This window comes from Drosophila erecta, unplaced genomic scaffold, assembly GCF_003286155.1.
Source record: "Drosophila erecta strain 14021-0224.00,06,07 unplaced genomic scaffold, DereRS2 tig00000000-arrow-pilon, whole genome shotgun sequence".
Lineage (NCBI taxonomy): Eukaryota > Metazoa > Arthropoda > Insecta > Diptera > Drosophilidae > Drosophila > Drosophila erecta.
In genome coordinates, this window is record NW_020825194.1 from 14,741,255 (window position 1) to 14,763,805 (window position 22,551).

The 22,551-nt window shown below is 43.1% G+C and overlaps 5 protein-coding genes across 5 annotated transcripts; 2 read left to right on the plus strand and 3 right to left on the minus strand.

The window, feature by feature from the left end:
- Nucleotides 1–6,724: 6,724 nt before the first annotated feature.
- LOC6553835 lies at nucleotides 6,725–7,339 on the minus strand. The gene has a single exon (XM_001980438.3). It carries the CDS (start codon nucleotides 7,337–7,339, stop codon nucleotides 6,725–6,727), a length of 615 nt encoding a protein of 204 aa, XP_001980474.1.
- A 201-nt stretch (nucleotides 7,340–7,540) lies between these two features.
- Nucleotides 7,541–8,279, minus strand: LOC6553874. Its single transcript, XM_001980437.3, has one exon. It carries the CDS (start codon nucleotides 8,207–8,209, stop codon nucleotides 7,541–7,543), a length of 669 nt encoding a protein of 222 aa, XP_001980473.1. The 5' UTR covers nucleotides 8,210–8,279.
- A 158-nt stretch (nucleotides 8,280–8,437) lies between these two features.
- LOC6553873 (band 7 protein AGAP004871) lies at nucleotides 8,438–10,073 on the minus strand. Its single transcript, XM_001980436.1, has 5 exons — nucleotides 10,022–10,073; nucleotides 9,820–9,964; nucleotides 9,406–9,765; nucleotides 9,185–9,350; nucleotides 8,438–9,121 (listed from the first exon to the last, which is right to left on the minus strand). The coding sequence occupies exons 1-5, from the start codon at nucleotides 10,071–10,073 to the stop codon at nucleotides 8,438–8,440; spliced, it is 1,407 nt and encodes a 468-aa protein (XP_001980472.1).
- A 1,460-nt stretch (nucleotides 10,074–11,533) lies between these two features.
- On the plus strand, nucleotides 11,534–13,916 carry LOC6553872. The gene has a single exon (XM_001980435.3). It carries the CDS (start codon nucleotides 11,658–11,660, stop codon nucleotides 13,791–13,793), a length of 2,136 nt encoding a protein of 711 aa, XP_001980471.1. The 5' UTR covers nucleotides 11,534–11,657; the 3' UTR covers nucleotides 13,794–13,916.
- Nucleotides 13,917–18,809: 4,893 nt separating this feature from the next.
- Nucleotides 18,810–21,628, plus strand: LOC6553871 (band 7 protein AGAP004871). The gene is made up of 8 exons (XM_001980434.3): nucleotides 18,810–19,017; nucleotides 19,077–19,227; nucleotides 19,287–19,649; nucleotides 20,223–20,388; nucleotides 20,439–20,874; nucleotides 20,940–20,981; nucleotides 21,182–21,244; nucleotides 21,311–21,628. Exons 1-8 carry the CDS (start codon nucleotides 18,876–18,878, stop codon nucleotides 21,367–21,369), a joined length of 1,422 nt encoding a protein of 473 aa, XP_001980470.2. The 5' UTR covers nucleotides 18,810–18,875; the 3' UTR covers nucleotides 21,370–21,628.
- Nucleotides 21,629–22,551: the final 923 nt, after the last annotated feature.

Sequence of the window (22,551 nt, forward strand, 5' to 3'; positions counted from 1 at the left end):
TTCACTCTCACTGTTAATGTTTCCAAATTTGCATTTCATGCGGCTGTTCGCATCGTCCTCAACAGAACCATCATCATCAGCTCCGTGGAGCTCGTCGTCGTCATTTCTTCGTATTGTCAAGTCACGTAGCCAATTTCCAGGCGGCGTGAAGTCAATATGCCCCAATCCCTTTTAGCAGAGTCGCCTTTAATATCTCTTAAAGGGAAAGCACACATAGTATATGTAAATATGGCCCCTCTACCTTATACGATTTCTTTTTAGAACCATTTCAAATACAGGTTTTTTTTTCGGCTAGTATTTGAAAAATAATAAAAAAAGTTTTTGTATAGCTATGATAATTTATATATATATATTTTTTTTTTGAATAGAATTTCAGTATACATCAACGATTTAAAGGCAATACTATCACTATGTTCGTTACAAAAATAGCAGAATATGCACAATTAAATATAATTTCAAATAATTTGAGCAATTTGAAAGTTGAGTGGCTAATTAAGAAAATTTGTTAATTTCTCTAATTCTCTCTCTGCAGTTGAGAAACATGAATTTGCTCTGGCTAAGCAGTTTGAGATTTTTTGAAAATCCGTTCGGCTAAACTTTTTTAATTACTTTCTCGTTCTCGAAAAGTCGCTGACGTCAGCCGGAGGCAATTTCTCCCGATGCCCAGCCTCCGGAGTCCATTGACAGTTGTCTAGGCATAAACCATTAGAAGCTGGGAAAAAATAAAGGGAAACCAAAACAAAAACAGTCCCTCACTGAGGAGCATATTACACGGCCTTTTAATTTGAAACCATCTTGAAGTGTGTTGACACAAGTACTCAGGCTAAATACGCTGGAGCCGGTCTTATTCAAAATGAATGAGATTAAACGCCTCCAACGTAAGGATCCCGCCAACGCCATCGCCATCCCCATCGCCATCGCCATCGCTCCGTCCACCTATCTCTCCTATGAACATAGCCCAAGGGCATTCTCATCTCATTGTCATTGGTGGCACAGCATTCATGGTCATGCCACTCCACCCCCAAGTGCGATTGGCACTGCCAACGAATGCGTTTGTGTGCCCAGGTGGGCGGCAGGTGGGTTGAGGTGAGCGCACATAGAAAAATGTCTTTATTTAATTAGTTAAGTGGCAGGGGCAATTATATATATTATATGATCGAAATACTTGACCTACTTACTCAACAGCGATTTCAACTTCTTCAAAGCAGCTATTTACATCTTGAATTTGGAGCGCAAGGATTTGTGATGAAAACAAGATTTGCGTATAAAATGAAGTGTTCTAGGTGAAAGTCGTAAGTTAAATAAGTTGGGAAATGTAAGAATATCATAAATTCAGCAAATATTGCAGCCTAAAGTGTATTTTTAAACTTAATGGGATCCTATAAAGCAAATTATTTTAGCTAACATTAATTATAAATAATTTTGTACACTTTTATCAGACTTATATGAACAATTCAAATATTCGATTCTAAAAACTGGGAACAATTCTGGTAGGTCCAAGCGGTTAACAGTGAACGGAAATGGGGAACAGTCATGCGCAGGCAGCAGTGGGAACAGCATGCAACAGTTTGTCGACCCGAAAATCCCCTCAAATTAACCATTTTGGGAATGGAAATGAATGGATAGAAACGTAATACCACGAACTCCTCAGTTGCAAAAGCGAAATTCGAAACGAACCATTCCCAGTCAAAGGATGTTGGTTACATCATAAGACACTGGTTAAGATGAGAACGGAGAATTTGCTCAGGGTAAGAATACCAGGACCTCAACTTGCGACGATGTTTCTTTTGTAAGGCCAAAGATTACCAAGTGTCAAAAATATATATAAAGAGCCTCGTTTGCTAATTAAATTTGTGTTTAGGGCAAACATACAATGGGTAAACATATTATGCTAATAATTAATGCAGCATGAAATATCATATATATAAACATGCGAACATTTTTTATAAATATAAATATTTGCTACCTTTGCTTACATTAGTAGCCGCATTAATTTGTTGTTCACGGGTTCCCCAGAAAAACAAACAGAAGCATACATTTCAATGATTTCAAAGAATGCATTTGAAAATGCATTAAAAATATGCATATATATTTAGAAATTTGAATAACATGAGGGTCCAGTTTACAAACACATGTTGAGTGAAATTTTAATGTAAAACGAAATGATAACCAATTTATAAAATTATTTGAGGTAAGTGTTATCAATTTTGGTTGTTTTGGAAATTCAATTCAATTTTTCGTGGTTTTTTGATGTTGCATATCCTTTTATTATTGATTACCCACTCTTCTGGCATCAGATAAATTACATGGCAAGTGTTTAAATGTCTTTCGAATGGAAAAAGCAATGACAAAAACGGGAAACTTTTTCTACGGGCTGAGCAGAAATAAAAGTGAGCCACAACCTTTGCCCCCAAAAAGTTGGTTGCACTTTTGTTTGAATTTTCTTGGCTCTTTCACGCTCTTGTGGCCGCGAAAGTATTTTTTTTCCATTTTTTTCCATTTACAATGGCCTCTGTGTGACTTTTGTAAGGGACTTTGTGGGGTTGAGTGGTTGGGTGGTTGAGGATTACCCCGTTCTCCTGCGTCGGCAGATGCTTTAAAACTTTTGATGCTCCTCATACATATGCTACATGTGTACTTTTAAGAGCCTCGGGGCGAACTTTCCACTGTCTACGAAATTCTACGGTAAAAGGGTTCGCCCGACGACGAGGAGGGGGCGCAGGATCTGCGGTCGAGGTCGTCCTTGGGGGTTGAACCTGCCTGTCAAAGTTATAATGTGTGGCTGCCTAATTTGCTGTGAAAACTGATTTGCACATAATCAAAAAGGTTGTCTCCCCGAAGCTCACAATTGAGGTAAGGGCTGTCACATAGACTTGTTATTAACCATCATTAAATTGTTTAATTATTCTCTCTGGTCGCATCTCTGCTGGCGTTTGGCATGGATTTATAATGACAGCCTAAAGCTTACAAAAGCCGCATGACTTTGCATAATATCCATTTAATGAACAATTATTTTAAGTGAGTTCATTCAATCAAAGGTTTAAATAATTAGCACTGCACAAAGCCACCTTTGCTTTGAACTTGTTGGTTCGTTGACATCTTCGAGTGCCATCCAAAATGCTGTAAATCAATTAAAGAGTGAATTTTAAATTATGGATAAACTCGATGTTGCTTGTTATGGATTAGGTTAATTGCATTTAACACCCGAAACTTCAAACTTCATGAAACCGCCACCATATTTCAAGTCAAATAAAACATAAATATTTGTTTAATCCGAATTCATTTATATTTCGGTGTGTGGTAAATTGGGTCTTGCTAAATTGGAACCTTATGCTCAAGTGCGCACATAAACCCTCAGTGGCTGGCCAAATGTAATTCAAATTCAATCGAATCTTAAATTCATATTCACCAATTGTTCGTTTGTTCGATTGGCACAATATGCGATCTGAATTTATACTGCGCAGCTCTGCCGTTGAATTATGCAGCATTTATGGCAGGCCGAGAATAACTTGAAAGAAAATTAGTACACAAATCCGAAGGCCCGCCCACATAGTAGATGTAATCCTTAAAAACAGCGCGACTGACCCCTGAATGTGTAATGAGGTCAAACCGTGGGTGGAATAAATCAGCGATGGTGAGTATCATAAATTTCGAAGCTGTGGCCAAGAAATCGCTGGTTATTGACCAGGCCATAATATTAATATTTTCCATATCGCCTTTAATGCCCTGTTTGAGTTCTTGAAAAGTGAGTTTCGCAGCACAATGGCCTGCTGTGGATTGCAGCTGGCGCAAGGGCATTGAAATAAATCAAGAGGGCGGGTCCTGCAGTCCTGGAGTCCCTGAGTCCTTGAGTCCTTCCTAGACCGAGAATAAAAATCAGCGTCGAGATGCAGGCCACATCTTTACCGATGAAGGGGTTTGGTTGTGCGGTCTCTGATGGCGTTGGCTTATGGGGCGTATGAGCAACCCCAGCATGCGAGTCCAACTCGGTGCGAGTCTCAATCAAACAAAGAGCGGTTGTTGTGCAGCTTGCTTAAATGGCCAAAGTAAGAGGGATCAGGCTCTCGTGATTGTCCAGGCTCGGTTAGCAGCTTTTTCCACCCTATGCTCCTTTCAACTCATATACAAACAATGCCATTGGAGGGCCAGGCTGGCTTAATGAGTGTAAGCCACAAAATCAACGAGTTAAATCGTGTAAAGAATGAAGTTCAGCCCGGAAAGCAGGCTGCATTACACCAGCCGAAATCACGTTTGGATTCCATAAATATTCATTTTTCTTAGGACATATGTCATCTGGTATTGTATTCTTATTTTTGTGGTGATAAATTTTTTAAAAACAGATGAATGAATTAATGAATTACTGTTTCACCTTAGTTATCTGAATACATAAACCTTAAATCATGTGAGTGTGGAAATTTATTTTGAACTATTTTTTATAGTCTGCGCTGAAATTACGAATGCCTGCCACGTTTTGTATGCAAACAGACAGTCATGTGCCATCAGCGAGCAAATAATCATCATTATTTTTGTTTAATTTAGCAAACATTTTCTTCTTTTCTAGCAGAAAGCAATCAAATTTACACAAAACCTTAGTCAAACAATGTGGTTTTAGCCACGGGATATTCTTCCAGTGCAACTATAGCCCAGCTGCATTTCGTCCTGTATCCGTGCTGCACATTTATCAAATTCTAATATGCCTGCCCAGGCATTCGACCCACCAAATGCCCTAACCCCTGACCCCCAAAACCACCAGCTGTCGACGCTCTGTGAAATGGATGTGTGCCTTCCTGCTTACGAATGCCACATGGCGGAGGAAGTGGAGCCATACACTGGACACTGGACACTGGACACTGGACCCTGGACCCTGGACTTTGGTCAGAGCCACAAAGTATGCAGCAGGGGATCAAGAACATTGCTTCATCAGTTTCAGCTCAGTTTGGTTCCAAACAATGTGGCAATGTTTCAAAGCAAACCCAAAGGGACAAATCAATGTGGGTAAATAATTTGCGAACGAGCCTCAATCAATGGCGATTGATTCGATAAATAAATTTGCTAGACAAGCGGCAGCAAATTGAATTCTAATTTGACTTAAGAACTTGTATATACTTGTATTGTATTCGACTGGATAGCATGCACTGCAAAGTTTAATTATTGCAAACACACACACCCACACACCTTTTAAATTGTTTGGTTATACTCGTATTAAAGGCTCGAAAGGGTTGACACGACCAAAAACAGAAGCCTCAACTCGTTTGCGGTCTGCGGCTGGTGATTTACGACGACAGTCTGTCATAATGTCGCAGTGGCCTTTGTTAATGCACCCAAATCGAATCGAATCGAATGGAATCGAATCAGATCGCATTGCACTGAAATTGGCAGTCGGACAGGAAAGAAAATCAATTTGTCAATAGCAATCAGTGCGTTTTTAAAGCACTAAAGCGCATTGCAAAGCTGTTAAACTTTTAATTCCGATTGAATGGCGGGATGGTAGCAACAAATAAATCAAAGTCACCCGGGGGTCGACGTCCCTATTTATATTTTACTTTTCCCCTCTGGGTCGGCAGCTGCACCGAATGAATTAAAAGTGCCGACCAACAAACATACAAACAATCCAACGAATGGCCAAACAAACAGTCAGCATAGTAAAAGTTTTCAATTTTGCTACAGTTGCGGCCGTGATTTAAGTGCCACGCCTGCTGTGACACACCAGCTCGGCATATATACGATTCGGAATTCGAGTTCCATATCCCCAATCCGCAAATAAATTCATTAAATATATATACAAAAAATAAATAAAAATACAACTGCTGTAGCGACGGCGGCGGAAAATCGCATATAAATTTCAACTGGCCGCCATAATTTGAACAATCATTTAGACATAACATATACACAAGTGCATTTTGTCTAAATTGCTTGCTACAATTTCGATTTGAGTGTGCATTCAATTGAAATTAAATTCAATTGTTTTTTTATGGCCAATCCCATGCACTCTGACACTCACTCATTCAGCGCCAAACTTCCATCACCATCCTTCGTTACAGCCACCCATCCGTGAGATACACAATACCCCATGCATTTTTAAAAATTGCTTGTGTTTGAGATTAACGACATCCGCCGTATTTATAGGCAAAATGTTGATACGCTGCCAGGAACAACACTTGGCCAGCCACTTCTCTGGGGTCATTCCGGCCAAATGTACGGACATGCATGTTTTGGGCCCGTATCCCGATCCCGATCCCGATCCCTCTTGTCCACACTGGGCTCGCGTTGGAACAAAGAACAGACTTTCAATTTTAAGTTGATTAGGATGGTTAGGCATGTTTGAAAAGTAACGAAGTAAAAATGTACCAAGGTGCTATATTCATTGGACATTTTTTCTTTTGATTATTTAATTATTATACAAAATGCAACGTTATCCAAGTTTGTTTCGACTTTTTAGCCATGTTCAGAGCCACGGTGGCAACGTCTGAATATTTATTTGTTTTTGTGTTTCGTGCAGCGCGGCAACATAAAAAAGGAAACCGACAAGGACTAGAGGCGAACCGGGAAAAAGAGAACAAATCGGGGCGGAACACATTTCATAAATCTTATCCGCGATTGAGCACAGCTCCGGCAGCCTTCGAATTTGTTTTCGATTTTTTGGCCAGCGCTCCCTAGCCGGTTATTTTGTGGCCGATTTGTTTTTCGCCGATTGCCGGTCGACGGGCTGCTCCCGGGGCGGGAGCTAGTGCTCCGCCGGCTGGCATTCCGGAATGGAGGCGGTCTGGAGCAGCTTCTGGTGCTTGTACGGACCGAAACGTGTGCGTGGGTCGGTGGTCCGGCCGAAGGAGATGAAGGCCTTGGGCTGCTTGGCCGGCTTGCAGGAGTCCTTTTGGGGCGGGGTCTCCACATCGACAGGAGGCGGCGGTGGCGGGGGTTTCTCGTCGGGTTTCTTCTTTTTTGTGGGAGCAGACTTCATGCTGCCCGACCAGCGACGCAGTCCATCGCAGAGGATTTTCAGGACACACACCATGGCGATCAGTGCGGAAACCATTACCATGAGCAGCAGGATCAGCTGGCAGATGGTCCACGTGACCGGAATGTCTTCGTTCTCAAGCCATTCCTGATCTCCTCTAGTCGTCACCTGGTGGGCAACTTCCTTGCGCAGCTTGTGGCAGTCGTAGGCGGACATTAGATCCACTCGAGGCTTAAAAGGAGCGGGCAGATCGTCCGACCACCACTTGTCCCAGAGCTCCGCCTCCTCCACGCCGGGCAGCAGGTGGGCGCAGTGGGCACACACCTCGTTCATCCACTCCTGGCATTCCTTACTCTCCAGGTTCAGTCTGCACGCTGGATTCATTCTTTTAACTCTGGCGAATATAGAATCTGGAAATGTGCATATATTTTAATCCTTATAAATCATTTTTTCCTTAGCTTGCTGTTGTTATATTAATACATCTTTATTTCAATCAACGCAAAGTTTTAGTCAAAAGCTGCATTTCTGTAAATGAAATTTTTAATTGAATTAAAGGCAATGTGAACTTCTTTTTCCAACAACTAGTCATTGCGGGCTTTCAGTTTCGGACTGATTTTTTCGATTGCGCCTAATAAACTTAGACCACTTGATCCGGTATTTTCTTTTTGGACTGCAGAAGGATAGGGGTGATCCGGCCAAAGCCTGACTGGTGGAAATATCCGTTTCCTTCTCATCAGTTCTTGGTAAAGATTCGGTCCCTTTGTGTGATGATTCGTACTCCGTTTCCAAACCCGGAGAAACGGAAACAGGCGATTTTCTGTTCAAATCCATTAGATGACAGTAGCTAGCCTTCAAAATACCCTGCTTGGAACCGCTGTAGTTCAATGGATTGCCATCCCAGTCAGCCACTTCATCAAAGCAACGAATCTTGTGGCTTCTGTATCTTGGAGTTGAACCTCCAGAAATTCGACCTTTATCCATGGTGTTTTTCTCAACCTGCTCGGGTTGCGAAAAGAGGCAGCTTCTCGAAATTAACCAGATCCAGAACCCGATCAGGAAAAGCAAAAAGGTCAGCATAAGGCACAGGATCATGGGACTAACCTCGAACTCATCCTGACTCTCGGATTCCAGCTCACGCTTCAGTTGAATGCATTCCAGGGATGAGATTAGTTTAGCTTCCGGTAGCTTGTGGATGCTCTCATCTGACTTCCATTTTGGCTCAGGTCCACCGCATACTTCTTTAAGGATTGACATTTTCACAAAGCAATGTATTTTACGTAGTGGGGAGCTAAAAAATTGGTGGGTCTCACAATGAAATAAAATTCATGACGCGTTAATTGTGTTGAACTTTTTGATAAACCCTGGAAAATATTCTTTACTTTGTTTTTTTTTTCTTCTCTTTTTATTTACAATCTGTCTTAAGCAAGTATGACAATAAGTAAATTTTATATAAAAGCTTTGTAGATTGCAATCTTAAAAGTATTATTTTTTGTCGGCCCTTGGAACTTTTGGATCTTTTTCTGATAAAGGCGAAGTGGGTTTGGGGGGTGGCATGGGACGTTCCGGGAGGGGGGGTAGAGTTGGATGTGGAGGAATGGGAGGAAGCTGCGGGTGAGACGGCACTGGAGGCAGTGAGGGAGGATTAGGAAGCGGAGGATTCGGTATGGAAGAAGGCTTAGTAGCAGGAGATCTCGAGCGGGCTGGCTGCTGGGCCAGAAGTGGATAGGGTTCGATTCCATCATCAGCTCGATTGGATCTGGGCGACGGTTGACCACTTTCTGGAGGAGCTCTCCGACTGCTGGATGGTTGTTCGCCATTATTGGCAGCTCTCGAGGGTCTGAAGAATGGTGGCCACAGCCACGAAAGCGGCGGCTTGGATTCGTCTGCATTCTCCGTGGTTGTTGCTTCTTGGGGACTTTTAGTTGTGCTATCTGTTTGGGCATCATTCAAGAAATCCGGAGGAGGTCCCGTGATGTATACTTTTGGGGAAAATAAATGTAAATAATCATATTCGTCATCGCTATCCCTGCGGTCATCATCATCTTGTGCTGTTTCCGACGAGTCCTTTCCACCCATAAAAGGTTCCATAACTTCCAAAGGGATGGGAAAAAGCACATTAGTCCGACGTTCCTTGGCCATAGAACAGAGAATCTGCAGATGCCTTAGCTAAGTTGGATAGAAAGAGTCAAGACTGTGATTTTCGAAAGCAAGTGTGGTATTAGTCATCACTTGTAGGGTAATTTGGTTGTCCGACATCACATCAGAGCATTCTTTCAAGGCCTTCGAGGCTTTGGCTTCTCCTTCTGCCAAAATGATCTTGGCCCTGGCCTCCCTGGTCGCCTCCGCCTCGCTGGCCAATGATCGTGCCAGACTACTTGGCAAGGATATCTCCATGCTGCGGAAGGGGTATCAAAAAGTGGAGATCACTTAAATGTCAAGGATTAGCGTACAGGTCCACTCGCTCCACTCGCACGCCCCAACGTTCTGTGATCCTTGCGACTGCCTGCTGGATTTCCCGGGAAAGTTGCTGCCTGGATGCCAGAAGTTCGTGGAGTCTCTTCGAGCCCACAATGTTGCGCAGGGTGACCTGGCAGATCCTTTCGGTGGCATCCTTGGCATCGTCCACCTTGATGATCGAGTTGATTGGATGGTAGATGCAGTAGAACACGACTGCGTTCACTTTGATCGTCACCGAGTCGTTGGTGAGCATATCCTGGGGATGCACATTAACCACATCGGTGCGAATGTCCACTGTATCAAACGAATCGATGCAGGGAAGCGTAAAAACTAGGCCAGGTCCTAAGCAACTCCTGAAAATGGAATTCCTATTACAGATCATACTTCTAAGTAGGGATTAGGTTTACCTAATACGACCCAATCGGAATATTACAAGTCTATGGAACTCATAGGCTATACTCAGACAACAAAACAGCGAGAAAGGAAGCAAAATTAACACAAAAGTCCATGACAGGAACACTGCTATTTGTTCAACAATATTATTGCTCTTATCTAAAAGCGTAATAATTTAAGAAAATGTAAGAAAAGGGACCTGACCTCAGTTCTTACCATCTTCTGGATTGGGTTCCACATTATCTTGCTTCTCAAATGGCTCCCTCATTACAAGAAATTTTTGTACGACAATTAAGATAGATTTCATTGAATGTTATTTCAAATGTATGTTTTTTTTAGGGTATTTATTAAACACCTCAATCCAATTTATTGCCAAGTGCTCGGTGCAGAGTTAAGTCATTTCCAATTTAATCATTTGCATATTGCGCTCGCAGGGAAAACAAAACAAACTTAAATTTTATATGAAATTTTTGAAATTACGTTTTTCCTCTTCGAATGGAGAACTTTATTTTCGGCTGCAAAAAGGAAGCAGACAAATATTCTCAGGATGGCGAGTTACGAATAAAAATTGTCCGCAAAATAAAATAGAAGGCAGAAACTTTATCGCAGAGCGAAGCTGGCAAAAGTTCGTAGGGCAAAAGAAGGAAAACTTTTGTTTTCTCGCCTTCTTTGCTGTATGTGTTTTTTTTTCATTTTCATGAAGCGACAAACAAATGGAAACTGACTGACCAGGCTTTAATACTGCAGAATGGTTTGGGGAGCGGGGTAATAACTTCGAAATGACTTTTGTTGCTTCCTTGTGGCGGTCTGGAAGTTGCCACTCCTTTTTTATACAACTCTTATATTTTTTATATATTTTGTTCCTTTTCGTGACCACATGTGCCAGGCTGAAAGAAAGTTTTCCCTCTCTCACCAGATTCATGGCCCAAGCGCCATCATAAAGTAATTTATGTGATTTGCCCATTCTTCTGGTGACCCCGGTCCCGCCATCCACATCCACATCCACATCCACATCCACACCTCCTGCCACAATATATCTGATTGCAAGTGCAGCGACATATGGTCAAGTCCGAGTTCGAGTCCGAGTCCGAGTCCGAGTTCGGGGCCGACTCCAAGTCCAGCCAATTATCCTGGCGCGTCACATAGAAAATTACTCTATTATATTTCGTTCTGATGATGGATAAAGTTATTAGTCCCCAAGGGGGGCGAGTGTGTGGGTTCTGCGATGAACTGCGAAACAAAGAGCAAATGAATGTCCTGACCCGCTCTGATAAACTAATCCATCATTGTCAGATGTCAGTTGTCGGGTCGGGAAATGGGGCTTCCTCGCATGGAACGTACGTAAGGTGGTGGGTGGCTAAAAAAGAACGGGCCGCGGAGGAAAACCATACGGGAATCCACCTGTTGCCTGATGGAAGGTGGCAAATTAATGGCTTTTCAGTGCAGTCTCAGATAACGATGCAATTGCCTCAATCATCGCCGATAAGTGTGTTGGCGTGTGAATGGAGCTCGGATGGGTTGAACGATGCATGCGAAAAGGTATTTATCAGTGGCCTGGTTTTACTGAAACATAGTGACACCCAGTTGCAAATTAAGTACACGTATTTCACAAAGAGAATGAAGTCTGCACTTTTGTATTCAACTGGGAGGTATTTTTTTTGCTAAGTCTAGAGGCGATATGATATTTATATGACGAAAAGTGTGCGTTTCAACTTAAAACAAAAATGGGTTGGTTCAGTTTAAACTTTGCTTCAAGCCTTTGCACACAAAGCATCAACAAAATTTTAAGTTATTTTATTTAGCCTATTTCTGTTACCTCTTTCGCGATACAAAATAAATAGTTAGAGTAACCATGCGGGACAAGCCAGCACCAGTGGGGGCCTCATGGTACACCAATCTGTCCGACTTCCAGGTGCAGGCCGTCGAGGCACTGGCCTTCTCCATCCGCGATGACAACGCCGAAGGGACCGTGTACCGCACCCAGTTCTGTCTCAGCCGCTTGGGAGTCACTCCCATGGTGAAGACCCGAATGCTGCGCAAGCTAATCGGGATTTGTCGCGGCAGCGACTTGGCCTTCCTTTACTTTCTGCTGGAGGCCTGCTACAAGGGCGCCGGAGTTGCCTACAGCGAACGGATCCTGATGTCGGCCATCACCTTCCTGGATCTGGAGATGACCATGAGGGAATTGGACAAAATTCTGCCGCCGGGTGTGGAGCGGCTGAATAAGAAAGAGTCAATAGCTCCTGCAATGGAATATCACTCCATCTCGTTGCCAACACCTTCACCGACCAGACGGTCATCGGATCCCCGAAACGTTCGGTCCCCCTACTTCACCTCGTTGCCCAAACCAAAGCTACCCAAGGGTGGCGGCAAGTTCACTGCCAAGCGACCCTGCCACGTTGTCTCCTTTCCATTTTGGCCAGCCGGCGAGCGGCCCAACTACAAGGTGAATGAGGAGAACCGCTGGTTCGCCGCGTACAGGTTCCAACCGGTTAAGCGGATGCTCTTCAAGATGGTGGCCGACGTCATGACCGACTACTGGTCATCGATAGATGGTGCTCAGCCGGCGGAGAACGAGGCGATGCCCATATGCGAGTTCCACAAGGAGGCGCGGCGTCAGGAGCAGCTGGTCAAGGATGCAGCGGTGGTCAAGGCACATAAACAGTGTTTGGCTCTCGTGGATATCACTTCACGGCAGGATGCCCTCCTTAAAAAACGTATTGTGGCCCAGTTGGAACGGGACATTGAGGAGTTCACGCTGCGATGGAAACGACTTCGCGAGCGCCACCACACGGATGTCATGTTGGTGGAGGATCACGATCAGATCTGTTCGGTGGGCAAGGTGCCAACGGCTGTGCAGGGGATCAAGGTGAAGTACCTATCGCAGGAGGCGGACATCGGGCGTCTGAGTGCCAAGCCCACCTTGGGTGTCCATGTGATTACCGGCAGGGACCACGTGAGTCGGCTAAGCAAAGTGCGGGTCTCGGATCCCGATGATGACATCCCGTGCCCCACGCTACCCGAGGAGGGGAAGCTTTCCAAGTGTCCACCCCCTATACTAGGACACATCAAACGTCCGCGCAGGGTGTCTATCACGCAATCAAAATTCGGCGACGATAGGCAATCTTCCTGCAAGAAACCTTCGAGGCCGGGACGCTTTTTCGTGGGTCCTCACCAGCATGGTCCCTTCGTGTTCAACTACCATGCGGTTGCTCCGCAGGATCAGAGTCCAGTTCCCAGGGATGTGATGCGCGCCCAGGCCATCCGCTCCTTGAAGGAGCAAAGTTGTCCCTCGAGCGAGGATGACTACAACGGACGGATCAATCCCCGGGACCAGTTGGTGGCGGCCATCGTTCAGTGCGCCCAAAACATGTGGTTCGGCTCCTTGGAGGCTCATCAACGCCGCCAGTCATCTGGCCAATCCGAAAACCCAATCAATTTTATAGAGCCATCCAAGAATGAGCCGGAGGAAATGTGCAAAACACAGGAGGCTCTGGATTGGACAAAGAGCATCAAAAAGTTCGACCCCAACAACCAACATCTAATGGAGCGCCTGCTGCGCGATGGATTCTCCATACTGAAACGGGATCCACGCTGCGTCTTTGCCGCATTTCCCGACTCGCACAAGTCCTTTGTGATGCTCGAGTGGATTAAGCGTCGGTATGGGAAAACCTACTGCCACGAGGAGATTGTCGATCAGATACAAAAGGGACTGACCACCTTTGTGAAAGTGGAGACCCAACTGAACATAGCACCCAGTGCAAAGCGCGAAGGATTCTCGGCCAAGGACACCTTCGATGACTTTAAACGTCTGCAGGCGCTGGCCAAGAAAATAAAAACCGAATACCGAATGCCGCTCAACGACAAGATCCTGAACCTGACGAGGATCTGCTGGAGTGCCCTGAGTCCCCACTTGGTCAGAAGTTCCTCCATGCTCAAAACCTTCTTCGCCTATCTGCCAGTTCGATACGCTGACATGCTGAAATAGGATGAAGATCACAGTTCGTATAGGAAATTCATTGTTGCTAAATTGTTTGTTGTTAAATTGTTTGTACTGTCCAGTTTTAATGTAAATTGATGCATATTATATAATCGGATTTGTTTAGCCCGATGGATTAAAGGTGTTTTTATTTGGAAGTATATACACTATGTAAAGAGTTACTTTTAAGCATTTAAAGAAGGCGAGAAGTAAACTGTTTAGATAATAGTGTAGAAATATATAGGCCCCGCTTCCACCTAAGGAAACTATTCAAACTAAACGTATCCCGTATAAATGAGAAAATTTAATTAATGACCGGCATACAAATAAGTGGATAGCGTGCCGTGGCATGGCATGTCCTGCTGAATCCCCGCAAAATTCATTGAAATTACCAAGCGTGAAATGAGCAGCTGTCACAGCGGCACAAAGGACATCCTGAACGAGGCGACTTGAGTCGACTCCTGACCGACATGCAAAGCCCACGATGAAGGCGGAGAAGAAAGATTCCGATATTCACACTCGCCGATTCTAGTTTTTCGTTTATTTTCGGGTATGTATACTTGCTGCCAAAGTGACAGAATGAAAATCACTATGTTATGATGTTAATTTACCGAATTCTTTTGTTTATTTTTGGAGGCAAAAACGTGACTCTGTTGCTAAGTGGTTACATCAGTTAATTCAATTAAAGTTGAACCCTTTAGAAAGAACCAATTCTTTAGGAGACACTTTCATGTAAAGTCTTAAAGTATAGTACAAATTTTCGAAGAGAAATCCGGAACAACCCCTTTTTGTAGCTTTCACACAACGAAGAGGAGTCGAAGGCATCCTGAGATCTAGACAGAAGGCGAATGGCAATTTGAAATTTCATTAAATTTGTCTCAATGCAGCAGACACTTTTTCCCACTTTCGGTTTCTTTTTTTTTGAATCCATTGTTCGGCGTTTGAAATGAATGGTGCGAAAGGAGAAATTTGCCATGGAAATCAGCACAGATGACTTGGCAACGATGGCACTTGGAGGAAAGTGTGAGTGTGAGTGTGAGAGGTCCCAGGAATCCTAGAAAAGGACATTCAATGGGCGTGCAGCATTTGCGGCCACCAATGTTTCGACTGAATTCAATAATGCTTTAACTGTTTTTCGCTAGCTGTTTAAGCCATAAATAAATGCTGCCGAGAAATGGAGCTGTTAATTCCCACAATCAGCTAGCAGCATTGTTGGCCCCGGTATAAATCTGGTCCAGCGATAATTCCACGTCAGCACACGAGCATACGTATTTCCTTAGCCGGAAATGTCCGGACGGCGACTTCAAGGAGCCAAAAGCAACAAGCGTCTAAAAGATAAAATCCCGTTTTTCTTCATCCGCTTCTCGTGCGGATTTGTGCGCTTACTAAAGTGCAGGAAAGTCCAAATGCCGTGACATCGGCAGCAGGGAGGGGGCTGGGGGGCTGGGAAATACGTAAATTTTCCAAGTGGTAAAAATGTGAAAATGTGTTGGTATTAACAATGCCAAAGCTGAGCTTAGATAAAACGGCAAGGCAAAGAGAATAAAAACGACGGAAGAAAAGCATTGGCAGTGGCGCAGGATAAGGATGTGCAGGTGACCAGTAAGTCGGTCTGCTAGGTCATCTAATACCACCAGGTCCACCTGGATTTGGCTGTAGGAGCATTCACTTAGCATATAGATGCTTTCAATCACTATGCATGTGCGGAAATTCAGTTGAAATAAACAAATAGCAAACACTCCACGTCAAATCTTTATAGCAGTGTTAATAACTTTAGAATATCGCCTGCTGTTTTTCTTTTACCTCTAGTTGTGGCTATCTTTATCTTTATACTCTTTAGAAGTGCCTTTATTGGATACAAATACTTAACCATATTTAATGGGTTATGAATTTATGGGGTTAAATGTGTTTTCATTGAATTCGATATACTACTATCTAGGCTGCTTTCCCAGAAATTCCAATATCACACTGAGCCGATTTTCCGCTACTTAGGTTTCTTATCCCCCTGTGTAAGTAACGCACCCCGCATGTCCTGGGTTCTTAGAAAGCCTTTGTTGAACATTGAGCCACACACATGTTTGGCAAAATGTTTTTCCTTGTCAGCAAAATCCTGGCCTTGACTTAATTTATGCTCGGCAAAAGGTTGCTGATATGCATAAACATGTGTTGGGTGCTCAACTGAGGCGTATAAATGTCTTGCTAATGACACTCATCCAAACACACATCCATCCACACACTCGCAGAACACCCACAAAAGAAGGGCCAATTGTTATTTAAATTGCGTGTTGACTTTGCTTAAAAGTCAAACATTCGGCAATGCCAAATTCCGGAAAAGACCAGAGGAACTGGCTAAACGAAGCCGCTGAAGATGGAATTTATGCGATACGGAAACGAATCTGGGGTATTCACATAAACGAGCGGGGGCTCAATAGACAATCGACATGGAAAACTCAGCCAGAAAACCACTAACGAGCACATTTAGCCTGTATTTTTTCCACCATTTCCAACATTTTTGCTTCTTTTTTTCGGCCATACGAGTGTTAGCCTGTTTCGCGTATTCCCATTCATGTCTTCCACTTCATTCATTCTTAAGCTCCAGGGCGCTCCAATTCGCCCTTTTTTCGGCTCCATTTCTTTTTTCCGTGCTCCTGCGGTCACACACTCCAAATGCATTTTCAGCTGCATGTGACTGGGACGATGGGTGGCCAAAATGGGCTGGCGGCCAGTGGATATGAGGTCAAAGACCCTTATACCCTGGCTGAGAGCTATCTCTACTTGTTTTGGAGTGGCGAGTGTTTTCGTGTTTATATACAGATAAAAGGTAGACTTGGGAACCCAGCTTTGAAGTCATTTAAAGAGAATCTGAAGTTATGTATTCTGTGAATTTTTACAATCTAAAAGACTTCATGTTAAAATATTGGCTAAAAACATAGTTTAAGTAGAAAGCTGTCAAAGGGTCTTGAATCAAGCTAAACTTAAACTTATAGTTTCTTAAGAGTTCATCTATTTCATTTTCACTGAATGGATTCAAACCAAACTTGAACTTGTAGCTTCTTAGGAGTTCGTCTTTTACATTTTCCTTTTTAATATTTTTTCAAAATATAATAACGATAACAAAGTGCATTGGAACGTCGGTGGTGATATAGAAATGCCTAACCGCATCCCGCCCCATCTGCTTATTTTGGCCTAGTTATTACCATCCGCTATTGCTGTTGACTCTAACTTCATTTGGGACTCGTTTTCATTAGAACGTGGCCAGACAGAGGGCAAAAGCAGAGTGGCGCACCAGCCGCCAAAAACCGGGTCTGAACCAGTCAATTTGTTGGCTTAAAGCTGGCGCAGCTCAGCACTGAAAAACAAACATCAAGTATTCAACTACTGGTGCTCTAATTATTTCGTTATTCACCCCCCAAAACAAAAAGTGCGCAATAAAATCGGCAATTGTTTTTTTCTTAATTAGATTTTTTCAGAGCGAAATCGTTAAATCGTTTTTCATGTTAATTTGGAAATTCCCCCAAAAACGGACACCCACCCACCCACTTTTCGCACCACCCGAGGCCGCAGAAAACCGTCGGTGGGAATAAAATAAACCAATTTCCTATCGTCGCATTGCCGAAGGCTTCCGGTTGGGCGGACGGATCCGGAACCGAATCCGGAGTTGACCGCAGACGCGGATGTGTGTTTCGAAATTTGGCATGGAAAATGGAAACGAAAACGAAAACTTTTCCACCGCACCCACCCCCGTGCGGCCCTTGCCCACCCCACAAACCGAAAGTTGTGTAAATGTGGGTATTTGAGCCTGGGAAAGCATAAATATCGGCATAGTCCAAATGTCACGCTTCCGCGCCCCGAAAACCAAGCTGGCAAATTGAAATAGAAGCAATTTTCGAGCGCTTTTTTGGCCGCTGCATTTCCACACGAGTACGACTATTTGCCGCTGCACGTTTTAACCCAATTTTTGGTGCTCGCCCAGCCACGTGGCTTTTAATTGAGCTCCCCCTGCCGTCAGTCACATCTAATTATAATTGTCCACGATGGGAGCCGAACTTGGAGGCGAAATTGGGCAGCCCCCTCATCCGGGAATCCTTGGCCAAGGTAATATTTCAATGTTATCGTGCCAGTCATCGTCACGTTCACGCCGCCAGGTATTATCATCGGAAAAGCCTTCTCGCCAGCCAGCCCCGTATATTCCTTCTTCCGGCCACTTTTGCAACTTTGCTCAGTACTTTGGGTTTTCCGCGTCACAAAGGGTGCCAGCAAGAAGCCCGCCACCAAACGGCTTTTGTTACTAAAATTAGGAGCTCTTCGTGTTGGGTTCATTTTTCCATGTCAGATTTTGACACTTTCGGCGCGGCACCTCTGGCCTACGGTACAGTGCGTTTCAAAGTTGTAACAGCAATAGGAAATACCTAATAACAAGGCAACTCCTATAGCAGAGATTTCAATAATGCTGCTTACTTTTAAAGTTGGAAAACCTTATAATGGATAATGTGGAATATCAGATGAAGTTACTCTACTTTCATTTATATTAATACACATTTGTAAGCAATTATCATTGCGGCGTGTTGTTTCACCTCATTTTTTATTATGTAGCACTCTGCTAATTAGTGCCATTTTTCAAATGAAAAATCAGAGTCAGGAATTTTCTTATGGCACCAAAGCCGCCGGTTACATCTCTGCCCAATATGTATTTCCATTAGCTTCCGATCCCCCATCTCATATGCTGAACATTTTCCCCCGCTGTCACCGATGAATTCTCTGGGAAAATGTGGCTCGCTTATAAGCAGAGTAATGTGCACTTCTGGTGTTTTTGTGGGTCGACAGTGAATGGGTTGCAGTTGAGCTTTTCTAGCTGGAAAAAAGGGAAATTTATGAGCTCTCGCGGGCTGTGTGCTATTCAACACCCCACTCTTATTTGCTCGAATTTTCCTCTGTTGCATGGCAAAAATAAATGGGAATATTCATGGGGGTATTCCGTCGTCTTCCTGGGTCAAATATTTTATTTCGTAGTGTTAGCTTTGAATGAAACATCATACACACAAGTAAAGTAATATTCTTTTTATACTAAAATCTATTATCAAATTTGGCGTTATGAACGATCAGAATGAAAAGAAAGATGCGGCATCCAATGGGGAGATGAGTAAACCTGACCAAATGAAACCCCCCAAGGAATTTAAACGACCTTCAGCCGATGGTGGTTCTAGGCCTCCACCAAGTCGATACATTCAAACCTGTATGAGCAATGAAGCCAAATGTCCTGGTTCACTCCTAATAAGCTAGCCTATTTTTCAGCTGAGGACAATAAGGATTCCACGTTCGAGATGGTTCTCGTCGGTATTTGCTGGTTCCTTGTGATCATAACGTTTCCCATTTCCATTTTGTTTTGCCTAACCGTGGTTCCCGAGTACTCTAGAATGATTATACTTCGGCTAGGTCGTCTTAGGTGGACTTTTCCAACGTTTACCTGCTTCTATTGCCTAATTCGACCTCTATCTCATCCAGGAAAGGTCTTCGAGGTCCAGGACTGGTGTTCATCCTTCCGTGCATTGATGACATTCACCGAGTAGATATGCGCACCGACGTGACCAATGTTCGCCCACAGGATGTACTTACAAAGGATTCGGTGACGATTACCGTAAATGCCGTCGTGTACTATTGCATTTACAGTCCCATCGACTCGATTATCCAAGTGGACGATGCAAAACAGGCCACCGAGCTGATATCCCAGGTCACGCTGCGTAATATAGTGGGATCAAAAACGCTCAATGTCCTCTTGACCTCCAGGCAGCAACTTTCTAGGGAAATCCAGCAGGCAGTAGCAGGAATCACATTTCGCTGGGGAGTTCGCGTTGAACGGGTGGATGTGTAAGCACATGTTATTGTACCCGTTACTCGTAGAGTAAAAGGGTATACTAGATTCGTTGAAAAGTATGTAACAGGCTGAAGTTCTATACACCATAACTCAACTTATCTTAATCGGATTTTAAATGCCATACTTCTAAATGTTTCTGGCGCAATTCTCTAAAAATCTGCATTCAAATTTAGAAATTTATTTTTGTAAAACTTTTTTTGTCATTTTTTTGTTTTATTTTGTAATTAAAGCTACAAGCCTCCCAAAACTGTCGCGCCCACACTTTTGAAAAATCTTGTAAATTTCTATAGATTGCCAAACAACTTTTTGCCACGCCCACACTAACGCCCAAAACGCACTTTCAAAATTTTTTATATTTTTTTTTTGCATTTTAATTATTTTTTTTTACCACTTTTTATCGATATTTAAGATAACTTTGAAATTTCTCGTTTGCACTTCCACTAGCTAAGTAACGGGTATCCAATAGTCGGTGAACTGGTCTATAGCATTCTATCTTGTTTTCATTTCGAATCTAATAGATATTACCACACTCTATTCATTAATACTTATTTGTATTTCAAAAATAGAATGGACATCACATTACCATCTAGTCTTGAAAGATCCTTGGCCAGCGAGGCTGAAGCTGTCAGGGAAGCTCGTGCCAAGATAATTCTGGCCGAAGGTGAGCTTAAGGCTTCAAAGGCGCTGAAGGAGGCCTCCGATGTGATGTCGCAGAACAAGATTACACTTCAGGTAAGAATGAGGGTTTTATGAAGCTATTAGCTCATTTTTTTCTGGTTTAGCTGAGGCACCTGCAGATCCTTTCATCGATCGCTTCGGAGCGAAGAGTTAGGATAATTTACCCGATTCCTCTGGAGATTATGGAACCCTTTATGTCTGGTAAGGATGGGCAAAAAAAAGACGGTGATGGGGGAAGAGGTGGTGGCAAGGAAACTAAGAATGACGATGCTGCCGGAGGTAGCAAGGAAACCCGAAAGGAAGGTGGTGGTCCTATTCGTTTCAGTGACGGAAGTAGTGGAGGACTTTTGTCCAAATTTATCTTTTCTGGTAAGGACGAGCAGAAACAAACTACTAGAGCAGGTGACAAATCAAGTGACCCAAATGAACCCTGCTTCTCAAAGGGTCTTATGGAATATACTGGTGAAGACCAAGCATTAAATCAAAAACCCCACGAAGGCCAAGAAGTTAAGATAGATGATGAAAACCGGAGACCTACATGTACGTATATAAAACGCCGTTCGCCCAAGGAAGTTTAATCTGATTTTACTTATAATTTTTTCTAGATGTCGCCTATGAAATGGAGTGTGTTAAACGAAGTCCTGCGAGTATGGCCTATAACTTAACATTTTCTACACCCAAATGATTTAATAAATTAAGTAAACTATTTTTCTAAATAAGCACATTAAAAGTAGTCACTAATTCAGTCAGAGCTAATTTTGGCATGTGCTTAATTATTTAAATATAACTTTTAAAGATTCCTGCTACATAAGATATATTAAAGCTTCTTATTTATTCTTGTTTTTAGAATTTTCGGATACCGTTGACACTGCCGAGGCGAATCAGAAGCGCACTGCTCCACAGCAACCAGGCGAGTGATATAGAAATACGAAGTGATTTGTGGTTCCACCTCCTCTAAAAATTTCTTTTCCAACAGGAGGCCTGGCGTTTATGGACCTGCAATCTTATCGGGACTTCCTGCAAACTCGTTGGTAATCAGCCGGCGGGCTGGCAGCCTCCTGGCAGCCTCCTGGCAGCCTCCTGGCAGCAGGACAATGGGAAGGCCAAGCGTGAAATGAGCAACAGTCACGTCAGCCACGTGGGGCCACAAACTTGATTGAAGGGCATTATCCCTGCTCTCCTTTTCCACTGGAGCGACATTGACACTGCCATTGAATGGCCTCCAAGCGTTTTTTTTGAGACATGATAAAAAATAGCCGAACACTGGGTGTGTTTCAGTAGCGGTGAGAATGGATCTCGGTTGGCAATTTATCTCTTTTAATAAATTGGGAGTTTTCGAGCCGATACTTCAATGGCGGGATAAAATATAGTTAAGCCTCTATACCCAAAATATTATTAATGAGCTTATTCTTTCTTATTCAGCTATTAACTAAATCATATTACTTTGAAATGATAATTCTAATCTACTATTTTCCAAGTTCCTTGCATTTCTTACTGTCATAAATCTGAAATTATCAAGCGAACCAATTATCTCGCAATTATCCCAGACAGCAAAAATGTACTCAAAAGTCACTCAACAATTTGGAGTTACATTATAAATTTGCTCAACTTTGCGCATTATTTAATTTGGACAAGGCAAAAAGTTGCCACGAAGTGCGCTGTGGGCGTGGCAGGGTGTTAATGCACTTTCTGTGTGTGCGGGCACGAACTGTGGGCAAGCGTGTGTGTGTGCATCGCAGCGTAGCAACGAAAGTTATTCAGCTAATGTGCAAGAAATTGCGAAGAAATCAAAGGAAATGTGAGCTTGACAACAACAACCTACCAAAATGTCAGAAGCTAAAAATATAAAGAACTGCAAATATAAGCTATTACATTTTTCCAGTCTTATTAAATGAAATGTATAAATAATATTTTGTAGAAAAACGCTTTTCAGAGTCACTAAAAAAACCTTTAGCTTGGAAATATACTGGAAGTATGTACAAAATTAATTAGATCATTCATTATACTATGCTAATACTATTTTCACTTGTGGAAATAGCAAGCGTTATAGAATAAAGTCCACGCAGCTGAGCTGCCACGAGCGCACAAAAGTATGCTATAAACAGGGAGTGCAGAAAGTTTTACCTAGAGGCTCTTGACTCTGGAGTTTTGACTGGCTTTTAGCATTTAATGGCACATCGTTTGGGCTTCTTTTGTCGGAAGTGAGTTTTTGGCACA

Excerpts from the sequence above, each read along its gene's own strand:
- LOC6553835 (XM_001980438.3), bottom strand. The coding sequence starts at position 7,339 with ATGAATCCAGCGTGCAGACTGAACCTGGAGAGTAAGGAATGCCAGGAG.
- LOC6553874 (XM_001980437.3), bottom strand. The coding sequence starts at position 8,209 with ATGTCAATCCTTAAAGAAGTATGCGGTGGACCTGAGCCAAAATGGAAG.
- LOC6553873 (XM_001980436.1), bottom strand. The coding sequence starts at position 10,073 with ATGAGGGAGCCATTTGAGAAGCAAGATAATGTGGAACCCAATCCAGAA. Across the intron at positions 9,766-9,819 it reads TTCCGATTGGGTCGTATTAG|GAGTTGCTTAGGACCTGGCC; the intron begins GTAAACCTAATC and ends TTCCATTTTCAG. Across the intron at positions 9,351-9,405 it reads CGAGTGGAGCGAGTGGACCT|CATGGAGATATCCTTGCCAA; the intron begins GTACGCTAATCC and ends CCCCTTCCGCAG.
- LOC6553872 (XM_001980435.3), top strand. The coding sequence starts at position 11,658 with ATGCGGGACAAGCCAGCACCAGTGGGGGCCTCATGGTACACCAATCTG.
- LOC6553871 (XM_001980434.3), top strand. The coding sequence starts at position 18,876 with ATGAACGATCAGAATGAAAAGAAAGATGCGGCATCCAATGGGGAGATG. Across the intron at positions 19,018-19,076 it reads AAGTCGATACATTCAAACCT|CTGAGGACAATAAGGATTCC; the intron begins GTATGAGCAATG and ends CCTATTTTTCAG. Across the intron at positions 20,875-20,939 it reads TGAAAACCGGAGACCTACAT|ATGTCGCCTATGAAATGGAG; the intron begins GTACGTATATAA and ends AATTTTTTCTAG.